Consider the following 18,850-nt stretch of genomic DNA (forward strand, 5'->3'; position numbering starts at 1 on the left):
ATTGTGGCGTCTTCTTAAACACAGACCCAATAGCATGGACTCTATTGGGGTTTGTTCAATGTTCAAATTGGTTCGATGCGTGTTTAAACAAAATGTAAATGACCTATTCAAAGTATGGGCTGTTTGAAACCTTGTATAGGAATTTGGCAGTGTTGTATAGTGTATACCAGCTATAGGTATAATACACATCGGGAAACTCTTAATATGCTAGATCCGATATTGATATTTTGGTTAAAACATTTTAATCCCAGGTTGACATTGTGGCTTATAAATAAATACTGTTTTTTTCTTACTGGGACTTCAAAATAACCTTATTTAAAGCAAAGCATATTTAAGTGTGACTGGATATTTGAAACATGACTATAAGTGTGCATAAAGGTACGTATCATTTTCCACTGTCGTAGCTTGAAATTTTAGTCAAAATGTTCCAGCAAATTGTACATACAAATGGGTAATGTGTGTTGGAATGAAACTCTGGTCTACATGTTTAACATTAGAATATTAATAATACTTATTCAAATGCGAGCATATCAATGTTATTATATTCAATGCAATAAAACATATTTATTCTGTTTACTGAGATGCAAAAATGAATGCGCCATGTGCAAATAAATAAAATAATAATGTGTCTGAGTAGATCGGAAGGGTTGTATGGTTTATACAAAGGAGGTGATCATGAAGTCATGTCGACTAGTTTAATGTCGGCTTGACATATGGCAATCACTATTTCCACTTGTTCACTAGATAAGTCGACGTTATTAACTAGATAAGTCGACGTTATTAACTAGATAAGTCGACGTTTTTATCGGGACACGTGGTTTCAACTCACACGTCGACATAGAACAAGTCGACAGGACCACATGAACTGTATATACCTATTTATCTATAGACCATATAGATGTATATACATGTACTCGTATATAACCACGGAGTGAGCCAGCAAATCTCAAAAGATTCCCTGGTTGTAATCATTTTATCAAATATTCATCAATCTTTCGTTTTATCTCAGTAGAAGGGGTTGTTGAGAAAATTGCAAATCAATAGCGGAATGAAGATATAGGTTCAATTTATCTTAACCCGATACCCATATAATTGTTTGAGTAAACAGGTTTGGAAGTTATCAATTACTACGCAAAATTGGAGTTAAATGGAGGTTGTTGCTTTATTGATAAGAGTAAGTGTTAAATGCGAGTTATATACTGTTTGTGAACATCATGGTAATTATTTCATCATGTTAAAAACAAGATTTATTGGTATTAAAGTAACATAACTACATGTATAGCTAAAGAACTTCAGCGAACACGTTACACATTACCTTTTAGGACGTGTTGAACACATTAAACAAATGAATATCTGCAATAAAGTTATGGAAGCAAGAATTAACATAAATGCATATTTACATATATACAATTTTATTTCATTTTAATGCATTACTCTTTGTAACTCATTTTACTTTTACGATCAAAACGAAAACAAGTATGATTTGCGTACAGATAAAAAATAGTAACCTTTATTAAAAATCAACAATTAATAGCTACGTAGCCCATGGTAGCCGCAAAATCCTAATATCGCTAATATATAAATCTTTATATATTACATTGTTTTTGTTTTAATCATTAAACTACACAAACATACTACATGTACTTCATTAAAAATGCCATTAACCTATATCGTGTCCCCTTTAAATCCGAAAGATCTAAGAAGCGGGTTGTTGTTGTAAACATATTGCATGTGAAATTTCGGTTCTCGGTCATTGTTTTTATCATGGCACGCTTATTAATGGAATATATCTTGAAAATGATTACTTATGGTGGACAACACGTAACCCTCTTACACTGTGATATACATATGGGCTATTCGAAGATTGAAGCATTCAAATCATTTTTAAGACCGCATAGTTCTTCAAACAAATAAGTATTGGTTTTAATAAATTTTGAAATTTCGAATTATTGTTTTGTGGATATTCTAGTTTAATGATAATTCCGATGCCTAAACTGAAGGGGCAATAATACCAGGTTTCCCTGGCACGATGATACGAACTAATGGTTATGAGGAGTTTATCTCATGGTGATTTAAAACACCTGAACTAAAAACACATACTCACACCGTGGCAATTTTGAAGGTAAAGGCATTTTAAACAAATTATTCAGATAAAAACATGCCTGAAGTTGGTCGCTTATATACATTTTGTTTGTTTCAGGCAAACCACAAGGACACGCCTGATATTGTGGAGTGTATGAGCTTGTCTGAGTCTGCGGGCGGCGGGCGGTGATGGAGGTGCTAACGGTGCCCGCGTCCATGCAGCCACGGACGGAGGGCACCCAGTTCATCATCCGCACCTTCCCAAGTGATTCCCTGGGGCTGGCACCTGAGTTCTGTCGCAGCCCACTCTGTCAGGCCATCTGTGAGAAGGACCCGTACCGGACGTTACGTTACATTAAACGTGGGGAGAACATTAACGTCACGTGCAGCAAAACCGGAAATACGCTTTTGCACGTGATTATGGTCGAAGCTAGTCCAATTTCCGAAACTCAATATGTACCTATTGTGTATCAGCTTTCAAACGCGGATGTGAAGTTCGATGTCAAAAACAATGATGGTGTTTCACCACTACAGCTTGCAATCAAAATGCATTTATTAGAACTCATGGTGTCGCTCATCAAATGCGGTGCCACATGTGACCTTGAACCTGACCTTGAGCTAATCACCGCCTGTAGCGGCCCATTGGAGTATGAGTTCAAGGCTGCGTACCGGAAGTTCGCGCCAGGCTACTGGGATCCGGTGGAGGAGAACAAGGCGTTCAAGGTGAACGTGCTCGTCAAGTCGTGGAGCAGGATAAACGTGCAGAGGGACGGGAAAACGCTCATTGAGTTCGCTAAAGAAAAAGGTGCACAAGAAAAAATAGTGAGACAGTTGAATGACAATGAAGTATCCATAGAATTTGCCCACGCGACTATAGCAGGTGACGGGGAGAGAATGGAGCACATGCTTCACTATTCCGTTGACATGGAGACCATGGACCACTCACACCGGGAGAACTATTTTGAGCCATACTGCCCGATGACGTTGTATGGCGCCGCCATCAAGTACGGCCACCGCCACGTCCTGCGTCTTCTTAAGAACGCTGACAGCGTGGCCGTGAGACCCGGGCAAGGGACCAGGGATCAGCCTCTTGGATCACAGTCCTCAGTCTGCACTATATTGTGATATGCGTCCAGGATAGAATATTAATGTGGTAAAATGCAAAACCACATTTGGTATGCAATAGAAATACACTGGCGACAGCGATAGAATTCCTCAAACGTTCAACAGTCTTTCAAAAACATTTGATGTACGTGTTTTCACGTTATTCAATAAAGGTCATACTCTGACCATGCTCTCATATCATTTGATTTTACACAATGTTTGATTGACACCAGGGTAATTCTTGTTGTATGGTTTCGTGTTTGTACACCGGTGTAATTCTTGTTGTATGGTTTCATGAATGTACACCAGGGTAATTCTTGTTGTATGGTTTGGTGAATGTACACCAGGGTAATTCTTGTTGTATGGTTTGGTGAATGTACACCAGGGTAATTCTTGTTGTATGGTTTGGTGAATGTACACCAGGGTAGTTCTTGTTGTATGGTTTGGTGAATGTACACCAGGGTAATTCTTGTTGTATGGTTTGGTGAATGTACACCAGGGTAATTCTTGTTGTATGGTTTGGTGAATGTACACCAGGGTAATTCTTGTTGTATGGTTTGGTGAATGTACACCAGGGTAGTTCTTGCTGTATGGTTTGGTGAATGTACACCAGGGTAATTCTTGTTGTATGGTTTGGTGAATGTACACCAGGGTAATTCTTGTTGTATGGTTTGGTGAATGTACACCAGGGTAATTCTTGTTGTATGGTTTGGTGAATGTACACCAGGGTAATTCTTGTTGTATGGTTTGGTGAATGTACACCAGGGTAATTCTTGTTGTATGGTTTCATGAATGTACACCAGGGTAATTCTTGTTGTATGGTTGCGTGAATGTTTATCACCGTTTTAACTGTGTACACTCACTCTCATTTGTATTAAGTATGATTATTTGATTTTGAAGCACTGCTGTGATACTTATAACGTTCATGTTATAAACTATGAATATAAAAACTGAATGATCTCTCTTTTTTGTATTGTTAATTTACACGTACCATTCAAGGTATGTTGGACCACGAAATTCACGAATCACATTTTATCACAAATTTGTAAAAGGTGTGATCACGAATTAAACAAATCGATTCATTATAAAAATGTACGCTCAAACAGAGGGTAGGGTGGGGGAGATCGAATATCCAAACGCAGTTTTTCACCAAAAATGTTCTAAATGTCTTCTGCATTTAAAACTTTCGGAAGCCTGTCCTGTAAGTTTGTCAGTCTGCCGGTTGCCATGTTTCCAATCGCCTGACTTTTACACACTGGTATACTATTTCTTTTCAATTTGATTGACCGTAATTGTTGCACCGGGTGCATTAAAATTCACTTGACAGAGGACGGGGTTGGGATGGTGGTTGGAGGGGGTGGAGGCATGGCGTGCATCAGCCCTCGATCCACCAGAGCACGCGGTGTGTCGCACTCAACATCAGCATCCCAAGCAAGGCAATGAAAGTCGATGGGAAAGTTTATATTTATTGTGAAAAATGTGCTTTCTGGCAAATTGTCTTCATTGACGAGAAGAAATACTAGTCTAAGAAATGAAGAAATTGACTTATTTATATCACGCACAAACTTCACACAAAAAATGCGGTCTAAAAAGGTACATTCTGCCCAAAATGGTCATACATCTAGGGATTCCTGTTGGCGTCGATGACGGTGTTGGCGTCATCAGATAAACACTATGCAGAATTATTCATCCATTCGCGAAGTAACTTGGTCACAGTGATCGTAGGCATAATGTTCCGATCAAATTCGGTCGGTGGGATAATCGTCCGAGTAACACCAGAGTTATGCCCTATTTACAATAAAATAGTAAGTTGACATCTCGAGACGACAAGAAGTATTCAAAATGTAACTTGTTGGCAGTGCTTGTGGTCACAATGTTGAGGTCACGTTTGATAGGCAGAAACACCGGGGATGTAGGCCCCCTTCTTACATAACTTTTTTATTTTGACCTGATGTAAGGTATGTTAGTGAAGCCAATTCTCATTGACTTGTTGAATGCACCTACTGTAATTTAGGCAAACATTTTGGGATTATCAGGTGGTGAACCTCTTCCTGTGAGTTTTGTGTTACTGACGGCTTTATGACCCACGGAAAATTATGGAAGCAGAAGGCGGGGCCTAAGTTTAAAGCAGTTATTTAAGCCTACGACCCCTAATGATAATGATGAGGTTGTACCCCCCCCCCCCCCCGCCCAACACTCTCTTGCGTACCAAGTACTAATTTAATGTCGAGCCAAATCCTGCGTTACAAATAATACGGAACTATTTTGAGAGTCTGCGTACCAGATAATATTGAGATTTATCGAACCTCTTGAAACCCGAGAACTTTTTAAAAACATCCCTGAATATCGCGTTACAATAAGTGGGTTGGAGGTTCAAGCTGATGAAGAATTTGTATCCTTTGACGGACAGTGTGATATAGATGAATTTATGCTGCTAATGCTAGTATTATATTATTATTATATTATTATTATTATTATTATTATTATTATTATTATTATTATTATTATTATTATTATTGTTGTTGTTGTTGTTGTTGTTGTTGTCGTAATTGGTGGTGTTGTGTGAATTTTTAATTGAAATGCACAAACAGTAGCAAGGCAAACAAAAATGGTTTGGTAACTTAATCGAAATAAATGAAACTAAACCGTTGATGACGCTTTAATCAATACAAAAACAAAAACAAAAGTAATCATTGTTAACCTCAAAGTTACTATTGTTTAAGAGACAATAGACTTCAAATTCACTATACGAATTACTTCTACACATTAAGATATTGTGCGCATATTAAGTGGGATTTTTGAGTGACTGAGAACAACAAAGGCGTATTATCTTTATCGAATACATTTTAACCAAATAATAAAGGAAGATATTCCGGAGAATGCCAGAACAACAACGATAAGTAAGTTATTTACCTGTTTTGTATTGTACAAAAGGGAAATATGATAACCACCACAAGGTTAAATTCTTTTCACATAAATATCTGCTTAAAGATCAGAAAAAAAGTATGACATAAAATGTTGTACATTTTTTAATTGTTCCTACTCGTCGAAGTTCTGTATCAAAATAATTACCCTGGTTGTTAAAATTGATGAGACGGCATGTCCCGATAATGTCGTGGTCACATTTATAGTACAGTTCATTATCATATACTGAATTATACACACATATTTTTTTTAAAAGGCGCACAGTATAGGTTGATGCAAAGAAATTTTTTTTTTAATTCTAAATCATTTTAATGCATTTTACTCATTGTACAAATAATGATCAACATTATCAATTTGTGTGCAAATAAAACATATAAGCGATATTTTGGCGCTTTTTAACAAGAAAATTTGTGGATAAATCCCTTTTAACACATTTTTTTACGATTGTGAATGCTAATATTTGTTCACCTGTACACAAATCATATGCTTTTCTTTAGTTTTGATCGTTTGAGTCAATTGAGTTAAAAATGCTAATTCAACCGGGCCTAAAACTTCCATGGGTTTCATGTGTTGGCGTTCCGCCTACACATGTTGGTAGGTTCGACATTGTTGGCGTCGCGCCGACACATGCGGTGGATTCGACGTTGTTGGCGTCGCGCCGACACATGGGGTGGATTCGACGTTGTTGGCGTCGCGCCTACACATGAGATGGGCTCTACATTGTTGGCGTCGCGCCTACACATGGGGTGGGTTCGACATTGTTGGCGTCGCGCCGACACATGCGGTGGATTTTACATTGTTGGCGTGGCGCCGACACATGTGGTGGATTCGACGTTGTTGGCGTCGCGCCTACACATGGGATAGGCTCTACATTGTTGGCGTCGCGCCGACACATGGGGTGGGTTCGACATTGTTGGCATCGCGCCGACACATGCGGCGGGTTCGGCACTGTTGGCATTCCGCATACGCATGGGGCGGATTCGGCGTTGTTGACGTTTCCCATGGGAACGCCGACACATGGGGTGGGTTCGACATTGTTGGCGTCGCGCCTACACATGGGGTGTGTTCGACATTGTTGGCGTCGCGCCTACACATGGGGTGTGTTCGACATTGTTGGCGTCGCGCCTACACATGGGTGGGTTCGACATTGTTGGCGTCGCGCCGACACATGGGGTGGGTTCGACATTGTTGGTGTCGCGCCTACAAATGGGGTGTGTTCGACATTGTTGGCGTCGCGCCTACACATGGGGTGGGTTCGACATTGTTGGTGTCGCGCCGACACATGGGGTGGGTTCGACATTGTTGACGTTCGCCATACGCATGGGGCGGGTTCGACATTGTTGACGTTCCCCATACGCATGGGGCGGGTTCGCATTGTTGACGTTCTGCCTACACATGGGCGGGTTCGGCATTGTTGACGTTCCCCATACACATGGGGCGGGTTCGCATTGTTGACGTTCCCCATACACATGGGGTGGGTTCGGCATTGTTGACGTTATGCCTACACATGGGGTGGGTTCGGCATTGATGACGTTCTGCCTACACATGGGCGGGTTCGCATTGTTGACGTTCCCCATACACATGGGGTGGGTTCGGCATTGTTGACGTTCTGCCTACACATGGGGTGGGTTCGGCATTGTTGACGTTCTGCCTACACATGGGGTGGGTTCGGCATTGTTGGCATTCCGCATACGCATGGGACGGGTTCGGCATTGTTGAACTTTCCCCATACGCATGGGGTGGTTCCATGTGCTGACGTTCCGGGAGACTCATTTGAACAGGATTTTGCTATTAAGATATTAAAAAATAAATCTCAATGTTATTATTATAATAATTATAATTGCCACCGCTCTAGTCTTACAGCACCACTGGTGCTTTGATGATGACAAAAACAGGGGAAGTAAGCACCCGCTACAACGGGACTGATTTGTATTGGTTTGATCCCCTTAGAGCGACAGAATTGTGAACAACAAAGCGGGTATATACATGTATTATCTAATAGCACCTCTGATCAGATCAATAGACTTATTGGAAGCCATATTGATCTCCTATTAATAGAATAACAAATATGTACACTGTATCGGTTGACCGGGTATGTTATTGCGCAAAAATGGATGACAGTTAGTCATTAGCAATGGCTAATAAGGAATTTTATGAAATATGGACATAATAAGTCGTAAACGATATAGAGAGAAAACAGTCAAACTTCAGAGAGTGTTATTTTTCCTCAACTATTGCTGCAAAAGTGACAGTGTGTTTTAAAACTGAAAATGGATCCACGCCAAAACAATAACTATGAAAGTATAACACAAAACGGGGCTCAAAACTGTGCTATAAACAATGATCATGTGACTTACCCGCCCTATAATGGCGTCAACGGCCACGCGCCTCCATGCGGCCCGGACGCCCCATACGAGGACGCTCCACCACCGTACACAGCAGTGGCATCATCCCCCGAGGGGCAGGGACAGTTCCACAACATCGCTCAAATTGGAAACACTCCTAACGGAAACGGAGCGGTCCAGCCACCCAGCTACGGAGTCGCTCTAAACGTAAGTGTGTACAAACTGTGTAGTTGCAAACTATTATAGTTTTCCTACTATGACAATGGAACATGCATTTGTATTTATCGAAGATGGTAAGCAATAATGATAAGAGACGGGTAGGGAGCAATAATGATAAGAGACGGGTAGGGAGCAATAATGATAAGAGACGGGTAGGGAGCAATAATGATAAGAGACGGGTAGGGAGCAATAATGATAAGAGACGGGTAGGGAGCAATAATGATAAGAGACGGGTAGGGAGCAATAATGATAAGAGACGGGTAGGGGATGGGGTAGATACCCACCATTACAGTCTTCTTGTTTTTGTGTTGCTTCCGTTCATACGCCCTATGGCGGTTTACCCAGATTCCCTGTTGACGTCACGATACCATCAGTCTGCATTACGTCATAAATAAAGGCATACATTGGTGTTTTGAACTGTGTATACTATTTGTTTACTATTTTGTAAGCAAGTCAGGTTTATGATTCGAAAATATCATCTACATATTGTAAAATTAAACAATACCGACATAATTTTGACTTACTAAATTTTTACATGACGTTCCAGCGCTATGACGGTTGGTCCAACAGTTTGGCTGCTGTTTCAACGATACCCACCTAGCAACGTCCACGTGCATACTTCCATGCGTCACCTTCGGACGCACCGCAGAGACTGTCGGCGAATGTGACTGTATTCTCGGATGTAAGCAATCTATCTTTGAAAAATTGCAATCACTTGTACAGTTTAATTCCAGTTCGTGGGAAGTATAATTAGTATTGCAGACTATTTTAGTTTGTTTATTGAATACCACCTGAATGGTCCTTTTCACTGAAGGATCAGTTGGGAAAGTTAACATTGAAAGGAACCTTTCTTCCGTTATTTGGTAATAAAATCTCGAACTCTTATTTCTAGCTCAACATAACGATATGAACACATCTTAACACACCAGGGGCCATGATTACGATATGAACACATCTTAACACACCAGGGGCCATGGTTACGATATGAACACATCTTAACACACCAGGGGCCATGGTTACGATATGAACACATCTTAACACACCAGAGGCCATGATTACGATATGAACACATCTTAACACACCAGGGGCCATGGTTACGATATGAACAGATCTTAACACACCAGAGGCCATGGTTACGATATGAACACATCTTAACACACCAGGGGCCATGGTTACGATATGAACACATCTTAACACACCAGGGGCCATGGTTACGATATGAACACATCTTAACACACCAGGGGCCATGATTACGAACAGTCTCAAGCCTGAATTCAGACTCAGACGCAGAAAAGCATTTTATGAAGGAATAAAAATTATCCTTATTCCATTTCTGTTACAAAAATATATGTTAATATTAGAAAAACATTCAAGGTAAAATATTAAATTCAGCAAAGTTCACAATCAATGCTTTGCTAGAAGGAAAGATCCAATGAAATGAAGCATTACAATTTTGAGTCTTGAGTCTGTTCGCAATCACTGCCCTGATCAAAACCAACCGATTTAGCTTTTAATAGACTCCAACGATTCTCTTAAACATTCTTCATTTCTCTCCCGGATTCGGTTTTAAATATGCTTCACGTTCGTTGATATATTTCAGCCCTGGCGTTCATGGTGCCGGTGTTCAACGTGGTGCTATGGTCACGTGTCCGGGGGAAGGTGCGTGAATCCAAGGGAATTCCGGGAGACGTGCGGGGGGACTGTCTCAGAATCCTCCTCTGTCCATTTTGTGCATTGATGCAGGAAGCTCAGGAAGTACTTCCGCGGGAGCCGTCAGACCCGCGCATGCGCAGATACTGAATTAAATACATTTGATAGACTGGCAGTTGAAAAGAGTCGGTTTGTGATGCTGGCCGTCCATATTTTGTAAAATAATGTCAGAATGTGAGGGACACGGAGTCTGATCATGTGGTGGTTGGAGACGAAGGTTTTCAAGTGACTCTTGCATGGTACAAGTGTCTTTCATGTTACACAGTGAAAACAGAAAAAAATGTATTTATTTTTTTACAAATTAGCGTTTTAGAACAATTCATGTGACATATAAATGGATTATATTCCGTCAATAAAGTATTGACGCAGTTTAATATAATCTGATTGATAACGAATGTTTTTGAGCATTCATCTGATAAAATCTTTTTTCGTTAGATTTGCTCGCAATCTTAGTACACCAGGGCATGTTACAAAGGATGTTTGGTTTACTCTCGTAAAATAATGTTGCTCTAAACTTTAATATGATTTTTTGAAATATTTGAATTTTTGACCTTCAAAACCGTTTTTGCCCTTAAACTAGGCCACTTGATCACTTCGTATTATTACTCTAATATACTCGATACGAAAAACTGTCGACATCTTGAAACAGCTGAACGTAAAAGTAAATAGTAAACATAAAATTCAAATGTAGACAACTTTTGTTCTGTAAGTATGCTTTTTACTAATATTTCGCTTACAATCCGTCAAGTTCACATGTTTCTGTGGCAGCAAGAAACAACTGTACAACAGATCGATGACATCCTGCTACCGCCGGATTTATGTTTCATTTCAATTATATTTTGGTTTATTCATGCTCCTAGAATTGATACTATTTCTAACCCTCATGTTTGATTATGTATCCCAAAGTTACCAAAAAGGATTGTACATATTTTAGGCCTTTATTGTTTTGCACACAAAGTTGCAAATTTATTTAAGTAATCCGGCCCACAAATAAGCGAGTTCTCTGCAAGCCCCATTGACCTTAATGTTAAATGTTATGCCATATGACCCCATGTACTATGTACTATGTACTTGTCGTATCATTTGAAAGGGTATTTCTTGCTGTTTTCTAACATGTAAATTAAATTTAAAAAAATACACACACTTTATTGTAATTTGCGTTTTTGCTCCTTTTTTCAACTTAAATTGGGAGTGAATCGAGATATTTCGCAATTTTCCAAGGCCTCAAAAAACTTTTAAGTTATACTATTTTCTGTTTATTTTTTGCAGTTAAAACCCTTTATGAAGACTCCTTATTAATGTAATATGGGGATCCAAAGTTCACAAAATTGAGGATCGGATATATTAAATGTCAGCGATAGATTAGCAGAATGTTTGTTTTACTCCTTTGAAGAAGCAGGGACATTATTTGGTTAAGTATTGGACAATAATTATTGCGTGAAGTATTGGACAATCGTTATTGCGTGAAGTATTGGACAATCGTTATTGCGTGAAGTATTAGACAACCGTTATTGCGTGCAGTATTGGACAATCGTTATCGGTTGGAGTATTAGACAACCGTTATTGCGTGAAGTATTAGACAATCGTTATCGGTTGGAGTATTAGACAACCGTTATTGCGTGAAGTATTAGACAATCGTTATCGGTTGGAGTATTAGACAACCGTTATTGCGTGAAGTATTGTACAATCGTTATCGGTTGGAGTATTAGACAACCGTTATTGCGTGAAGTATTAGACAATCGTTATCGGTTGGAGTATTAGACAACCGTTATTGCGTGAAGTATTAGACAATCGTTATCGGTTGGAGTATTAGACAACCGTTATTGAGTGAAGTATTGGACAATCGTTATCGGTTGGAGTATTAGACAACCGTTATTGCGTGAAGTATTGGACAATCGTTATCGGTTGGAGTATTAGACAACCGTTATTGCGTGAAGTATTGGACAATCGTTATCGGTTGGAGTATTAGACAACCATTATTGCGTGAAGTATTGGACAATCGTTATCGGTTGGAGTATTAGACAACCGTTATTGCGTGAAGTATTGTGACAATCGTTATCGGTTGGAGTATTAGACAACCGTTATTGCGTGAAGTATTAGACAATCGTTATCGGTTGGAGTATTAGACAACCGTTATTGCGTGAAGTATTAGACAATCGTTATCTGTTGGTCAGGAGTATTAGACAACCATTATTGCGTGAAGTATTGGACAATCGTTATCGGTTGGAGTATTAGACAACCGTTATTGCGTGAAGTATTAGACAATCGTTATCGGTTGGAGTATTAGACAACCGTTATTGCGTGAAGTATTAGACAATCGTTATCTGTTGGTTAGGAGTATTAGACAACCATTATTGCGTGAAGTATTGGACAATCGTTATCGGTTGGAGTATTAGACAACCATTATTGCGTGAAGTATTAGACAATCGTTATCGGTTAGAGTATTAGACAACCGTTATTGCGTGAAGTATTAGACAATCGTTATCTGTTGGTCAGGAGTATTAGACAACCATTATTGCGTGAAGTATTAGACAATCGTTATCGGTTGGAGTATTAGACAACCGTTATTGCGTGAAGTATTAGACAATCGTTATCTGTTGGTCAGGAGTATTAGACAACCATTATTGCGTGAAGTATTGGACAATCGTTATCGGTTGGAGTATTAGACAACCGTTATTGCGTGAAGTATTAGACAATCGTTATCGGTTGGAGTATTAGACAACCGTTATTGCGTGAAGTATTAGACAATCGTTATCTGTTGGTCAGGAGTATTAGACAACCATTATTGCGTGAAGTATTGGACAATCGTTATCGGTTGGAGTATTAGACAACCGTTATTGCGTGAAGTATTAGACAATCGTTATCGGTTAGAGTATTAGACAACCGTTATTGCGTGAAGTATTAGACAATCGTTATCTGTTGGTCAGGAGTATTAGACAACCATTATTGCGTGAAGTATTGGACAATCGTTAGACAGACGGACGGACGGACGGACGGACGGACGGACGGACGGACAGACAGACAGACAGCAAGGAATGCACATTTTTGTACATTTAGAATATACGGCATGTGTAGTAAATAACATAATACATACATGATATTATCAATAGCTATGACAGGCACACCGAACCCAGGATGACACAAAAAAGAGAAAAACTTATTTCCATTGTGGTCCTTTGTTTTGGCGGCATGGCATAAGGATCCAATGCATAAAAAAATATTTAAATAATAATATGGCTGTAATCGAAATTGCACAAGTATAATAAAAGTTAGTCTTCAAGCATTAAAATAAATATTGCCGTAGTTGTATCACAGTCACTTATTATAACAAGTTATAAGTTGAGAAATTTATATATAATTATCACATTATCAAATTATCGTATCATTATTGAGTGGAGTATAACAATAATTATTGGTCGTTGAATAGACAATTATTATTGGGTCGAGTATTGGACAATTATCATTGGATGGATTATTGACTTTCTCGTGATTTATCTTAAGAAGATTTTGCTGCACAGATGACCGGTACGGTATAGTGAGTTCTGTTATATTATCATAATTATACATAGTTTTACTATGTGTATATGTGTGTGTATTTTGTGGAGGTATTCCGTCTATTATCAGGGCAAGGTGGACATGCAAGATTTATGCTTAACTCACGTTTATTGGATAATGATCTTATTATCATTTGATAAAACTTCTCAAACGCAAAACCATAAATATTAAAATACATCGATAGTGAGTAGATCTCTATCAGTGTATTGTATACAATACTCATTGATGTCCTAGATAATCGCACTTTGAATATTGAACATTTGAATACAAGGGAGTACAAGGGAATGGTGGGGGCCATAGCAACATGGTAAATATTGAATAAGTTAGGGTTTTCAATCTGTAACATGTTTTATATATCTATTGACGATTCACGTGTGTTTTGAATATCTTGTGGAACATAGTTTATTATATTAACGTATATTGTATTGAATTATTATTTGAGGTAAGTAAAGCAATACATGTGTCAACGTTATCTGTGGATGGCCATTCGCGTTCAGATAAGAATTTTGCAGAGAATGTGGGTGAAAATACACTCATTTTGTAAGTTATTGACATAACATCATATGCATGTTTCATAGTCCGAATCAATTTGCAATTAGAACAGCTCCGGCGATATAAGAGGAACGACGCCATTCAATTACATTAAAAGAACATGAACATGTTCGTTAAGTATTACGTACATTGTTCAGATATACATTCACACATTTATCGATTTGAAAGAGTATGAACGAGTGGTTTCAGGGATGGGGAGGGGGAGATTATCATAATTATTTATTATTATGGCTAACGTTTTTCGACCTTACTCCCCGCTAGCCGGGTATACACTGCGATGCAACTGGGATACAAAAACAAAACAATTTGCTAACGCTAGCTTACGTGAGCGACAGTAAGCTGTAACTAAACACAGTGATTTGGTGGGAATGAGCTGGATTTTGACCTTTACAAAATTTAGTGACATTTAACCTAAAATAACTTAAAATATATATTTTTTTCTTCAGATTCATCAAAGAGGTCACTCCTGCCAACTCTATTTAGTCAATTCGAGATTTTCTGACTTTGTAAAAGTGCAGTAATTCATAGTTATTTATGCTAGATAGTTGGTAGGAGTGACCCCTTTGATGAATCTGAAGAAATATATATATATTAAGGTTAAAATATGTATATATTTAAGGTTATTTTAGGATAAATGTCACTAAATTTTAAAGGTCAAAATTCAGCTCATTCCCACCAAATCACTGTGTAACTAAACTCATGGTTTGTCGCGTGAAAATGTTTTTGAAAATTAAAAAAAAAATGTAAAAGGGTTTGAAAGCCGACTGCTATATACGTTCGGAAAATTGAAAATAATGACTGACAGATTTTGAAAACCGACTGCTGTATATATTTTGAAAATTCAAACAAATGTCTGTGGCAGATTTTTGAAACACAACTGCTATATATGTTTGCTATATTTTGACACACATTTCTTTATATATTGATCAAAATCTAATACGAAATTCTAATGAAATTCGAAATACATGTATAAGTTGTTTACATATTGTATGGGCATTGGGAGGGTTGAAAAGAAATAATGAAGCATTCAAACCATTCCGTCAATGTATGGAGGTGCTACATAAAACTCTCAATCGATTATATTGATTCGGTCTCATATTGATCTGGCTCACTCAGCTTTCATAGGAAGAAACGGGATACAAAAGTCATTTAAGATATCAAACATTAATAGAAAATAAGGTTAAAAGATAATAATTCAAAATCCCAACCATCAAGCGCCATTGGGCAAGTATAATGTTGCAAAGTGTGTTGATATTACGGACTTCGATGATGGGAGGTGGATTATACGACTATATTTATACATGTATATATTAAATAGTTTATTAGACGTCTCCCCTTTTCCTTCGCCGCTTTGCTTTATATAAATGATTTATGTTTATACTGGTTTGCTTGTTTGGACTAGTATGCTGATTTGCCAGTGATCTAACAGTTAACAGATGATAAACCACGAGGTAGACAGATCGTAGAATTAATTTCTAAATTCAATTTATAGGGAAACTCTAGAAAGTAGAAACCATGGAGAAAGGGCAGGGAGAAAACCCGCCTCCATACGACGAACAACAGGCACAGAACAGTCAGAATCAACCGCAGGTACAATATGTACAACCACAAAATAGTCAAGGGCAACCACAGTATGGCCAGGGACAACCACAGTATGGCCATGGACAACCACAGTATGGCCATGGACAACCACAATATGGCACTGGTCAACCACAATATGGCCATGGACAACCACAATATGGCCCGGGGCCGGGACACCAGGGGCAGCATTTCGGCCCACCGCCTCCAGGACAGGTCGTCTACATCCAGCAACCTGTGCACGGGGCACATCCCTCAACGGGCGAGCAGAATATGGCGAACGCCAGAGAACGCGGTCGAACATACGTGAGTAACTACGGCATGAAATTGTACTGACATAGTTTACTAGCATTTAAAAGAAAGACTACGCTACATCACGTTTTATCTCCCCTGTACGTTTTAGCATACAAACATACACACGTGCAAAACAATGCTGAATGGTCTGAGCTTACACTTACATTCACTGTTATTGTAACTTATACCAGCAACTGTCTTAACAATAACTATTAAACCTCACGCATCATATGCCAAATTATTAAAGAATAATCTGCCTCCTCTAGTTCACCTTGAATTCCTTTTTATCCACAGGGTCACGGCGGCTGGTCTAACCACCTATGTGGCTGCTTTAACAACATCCATCTGGCCCTGTCCGCCTTGATCGTGCCCTGCGCTACTTACGGACAGACGGCCGAACATGCCGGAGAGTGCAACTGCATTCTCGCAAGTACGTGTAAATTTGAGTCACATGGGCGTACTTAAATTTTATGTAATAGTTAGATGACATGAAATAGAAAATAAATGCTTATAAAATGGGCGGAGTGAGCGTAGCGAACGAGCCAGTCTTAATCATTAAGATATTACTTTAGGTGATCTCACTGACTTAGAATACAACCTTATGGCTGACACATTGTCAACGAAATATCTGACGCAGGGAGTGTGTATCGGATGAGTGGCAGTAGGCGGACCTTAAAGCTGCAGTCTCACAGACTGAACGTTTTTACAACTTTTTTTTATTTTTCGTATTGGAACGAGCCAATTTTTTTTGCGAAAATGCATGAAAAACAGTTATATAAGACTGCTGTCAAAAAATTAGATCGCAGATTTTTACATTTAAGTTCAAAAATTGATGTTTTATGCATTTTTCTTAAACCGTTAGTAACGAGTTAAGCCATAAAACATTGATTTTCGAACGGAAATATGAAAATCTGCGATCTTTTGTCAGCAATCTTTTATCGTTGGTTTGCAGAAATTACGCAAAAATTTGCTCTTTCCCAGACAAAAATTTAAAAAAGTTGTAAAAACGGTAAATCGAGTGCAGCTTTAAAACGCCCGCTACAGTTGAAATTCTTAATGATTAAATTACGTTGTTCATTATATGTCGTAAGTTAAAGTAAGTCATTCCATAATATGTTTTTGTTTTCTATTATGTTTTTCATTGTTCTGTCACAAACGTTGGCAACAATATACCTTTTGTCATTAAGAATGAGTTCTTTATATGTTGAATTATTATGCACTTAAGGACTGTATCCCTTTCGTTGACAGCTATGGCGTTTTTCGTGCCCATATACAACCTGATCCTGTGGGCCCAGGTGCGCGGAAAGATCAGGGAGCTCAAGGGCATCCCGGGCACGAATGTTTCCGATTGGCTCACCATCATCTTCTGCAGTTATTGCGCCCTTGTCCAGGAAGCACAGGAAGTGCAACCCATGGCCGCCCCCGCCGCCATTTCCATGAGCCGCCAGTAGCTCCCGCAACTGTCGCCATCTCATTGTTTCCGTCCGTGTCGCCATTGGTGAAAACAAAGCCATGTTACAAGTGTTTATGAGTCTGGTTTCATTAATTTAATTGCCAGTGCAGTGTAATACTTTCAGACTTACTCAACTCAAAATTTTGACTGTCACGATTGCGTATGTGCCATATATATGTGCCTATATAAGCCCGAGTCTGTGATAGACATTACCTTTTAGAAGTAAAACTTTTAAAATGGTCTGCTGCTATATTTTATTATTTCTTTGATTTTTGAATGCACGTTTTATGCAAACACATATATTATATATATTAAATTTGTACTAAAAATTTACAAGAAACACAAATAAGAACACTGTCTTAGCAAAACATTTAGAAGATAAATCTAAGAATAAAATGCTGTGACAATCAAAACGCCACATGAGATATTGTTGTATGTCATTTCGACCTAAGGGAGATAACCTCGTGTGCTTCCATATTATAGTGACCAGTTTTAACCGCATACTGGATATATTTGTTACAACAAATTATACATAATTAATCCCGGTATTTCAAAACAATTTGTAAAGTGCATTATTCAAAACTTAAGAATAACTTAAGCGCGTTGAAATTTAAAATTAGATACTAGTATATGAGGACATAAAGAAAAGTAAATACGAACTGTTTGCGACAAATACCGCATACACATGTACGATGTTCGGGTATGATTAAATGCATTTCTAATATGACATCATTATGAATTCAGTGCTCACATGTAATGATCAACTGATCAGCAGCACCAAAAGCATGCCATTAGCACGTTATACAAAAAGTATTTTGGGCCCGCAACGCCCCACTGGGGAAATAGCAGTCTAGGTGTCAGACTAAATCTATTGTCACTTTGATAAATGCCATCAACCAGAGGATCCGTGGTCTAGTGGAAACACACTTGACTATCAATCCAGGGGCCGCACGTTCGATTCCCCGTCGCATCAATAAAAATACTAATCGTCGTCCGGGAGCGACTTAAAATGGGGGTTCCGTGTGACAGTGCT

General features: G+C 38.7%; 3 protein-coding genes across 11 annotated transcripts; all 3 read left to right on the top strand.

Annotated features, from left to right (window-relative positions):
• The first annotated feature begins 222 nt into the window (after nucleotides 1–222).
• Nucleotides 223–4,121, top strand: LOC128239248 (uncharacterized). 3 transcript variants are annotated; one of them, XM_052955805.1, is made up of 2 exons: nucleotides 223–378; nucleotides 2,201–4,121. In XM_052955805.1, exon 2 carries the CDS (start codon nucleotides 2,272–2,274, stop codon nucleotides 3,205–3,207), a length of 936 nt encoding a protein of 311 aa, XP_052811765.1. In that variant the 5' UTR covers nucleotides 223–378; nucleotides 2,201–2,271; the 3' UTR covers nucleotides 3,208–4,121. The 3 variants fall into 3 exon arrangements, with proteins under 3 accessions (XP_052811765.1, XP_052811766.1, XP_052811767.1); XM_052955806.1 differs by lacking the exon at nucleotides 223–378 and adding an exon at nucleotides 1,032–1,217; XM_052955807.1 differs by lacking the exon at nucleotides 223–378 and adding an exon at nucleotides 1,032–1,174.
• Nucleotides 4,122–5,938: 1,817 nt separating this feature from the next.
• LOC128236730 (uncharacterized) lies at nucleotides 5,939–18,218 on the top strand. 7 transcript variants are annotated; one of them, XM_052951798.1, is made up of 4 exons: nucleotides 5,939–6,086; nucleotides 15,985–16,376; nucleotides 16,659–16,794; nucleotides 17,613–18,217. In XM_052951798.1, the coding sequence occupies exons 2-4, from the start codon at nucleotides 16,008–16,010 to the stop codon at nucleotides 17,813–17,815; spliced, it is 708 nt and encodes a 235-aa protein (XP_052807758.1). In that variant the 5' UTR covers nucleotides 5,939–6,086; nucleotides 15,985–16,007; the 3' UTR covers nucleotides 17,816–18,217. The 7 variants fall into 7 exon arrangements, with proteins under 7 accessions (XP_052807758.1, XP_052807763.1, XP_052807764.1 ...); XM_052951803.1 differs by lacking the exon at nucleotides 5,939–6,086 and adding an exon at nucleotides 13,810–13,910 and having other exon boundaries at nucleotides 17,613–18,218; XM_052951804.1 differs by lacking the exon at nucleotides 5,939–6,086 and adding an exon at nucleotides 14,221–14,247 and having other exon boundaries at nucleotides 17,613–18,218.
• Nucleotides 8,071–9,351, top strand: LOC128236731 (uncharacterized). The gene is made up of 2 exons (XM_052951805.1): nucleotides 8,071–8,663; nucleotides 9,223–9,351. Exons 1-2 carry the CDS (start codon nucleotides 8,382–8,384, stop codon nucleotides 9,274–9,276), a joined length of 336 nt encoding a protein of 111 aa, XP_052807765.1. The 5' UTR covers nucleotides 8,071–8,381; the 3' UTR covers nucleotides 9,277–9,351.
• Nucleotides 18,219–18,850: the final 632 nt, after the last annotated feature.

The sequence above is a fragment of the Mya arenaria genome, chromosome 6 (genome assembly GCF_026914265.1).
Source record: "Mya arenaria isolate MELC-2E11 chromosome 6, ASM2691426v1".
NCBI lineage: Eukaryota > Metazoa > Mollusca > Bivalvia > Myida > Myidae > Mya > Mya arenaria.

Coding starts and splice junctions, on each gene's coding strand:
- LOC128239248 (XM_052955805.1), top strand. CDS start 2,272: ATGGAGGTGCTAACGGTGCCCGCGTCCATGCAGCCACGGACGGAGGGC.
- LOC128236731 (XM_052951805.1), top strand. CDS start 8,382: ATGGATCCACGCCAAAACAATAACTATGAAAGTATAACACAAAACGGG. Junction 8,664..9,222: donor GCTACGGAGTCGCTCTAAAC/GTAAGTGTGTAC, acceptor ATGACGTTCCAG/CGCTATGACGGTTGGTCCAA.
- LOC128236730 (XM_052951798.1), top strand. CDS start 16,008: ATGGAGAAAGGGCAGGGAGAAAACCCGCCTCCATACGACGAACAACAG. Junction 16,377..16,658: donor GAGAACGCGGTCGAACATAC/GTGAGTAACTAC, acceptor TTTTATCCACAG/GGTCACGGCGGCTGGTCTAA. Junction 16,795..17,612: donor GTGCAACTGCATTCTCGCAA/GTACGTGTAAAT, acceptor TTTCGTTGACAG/CTATGGCGTTTTTCGTGCCC.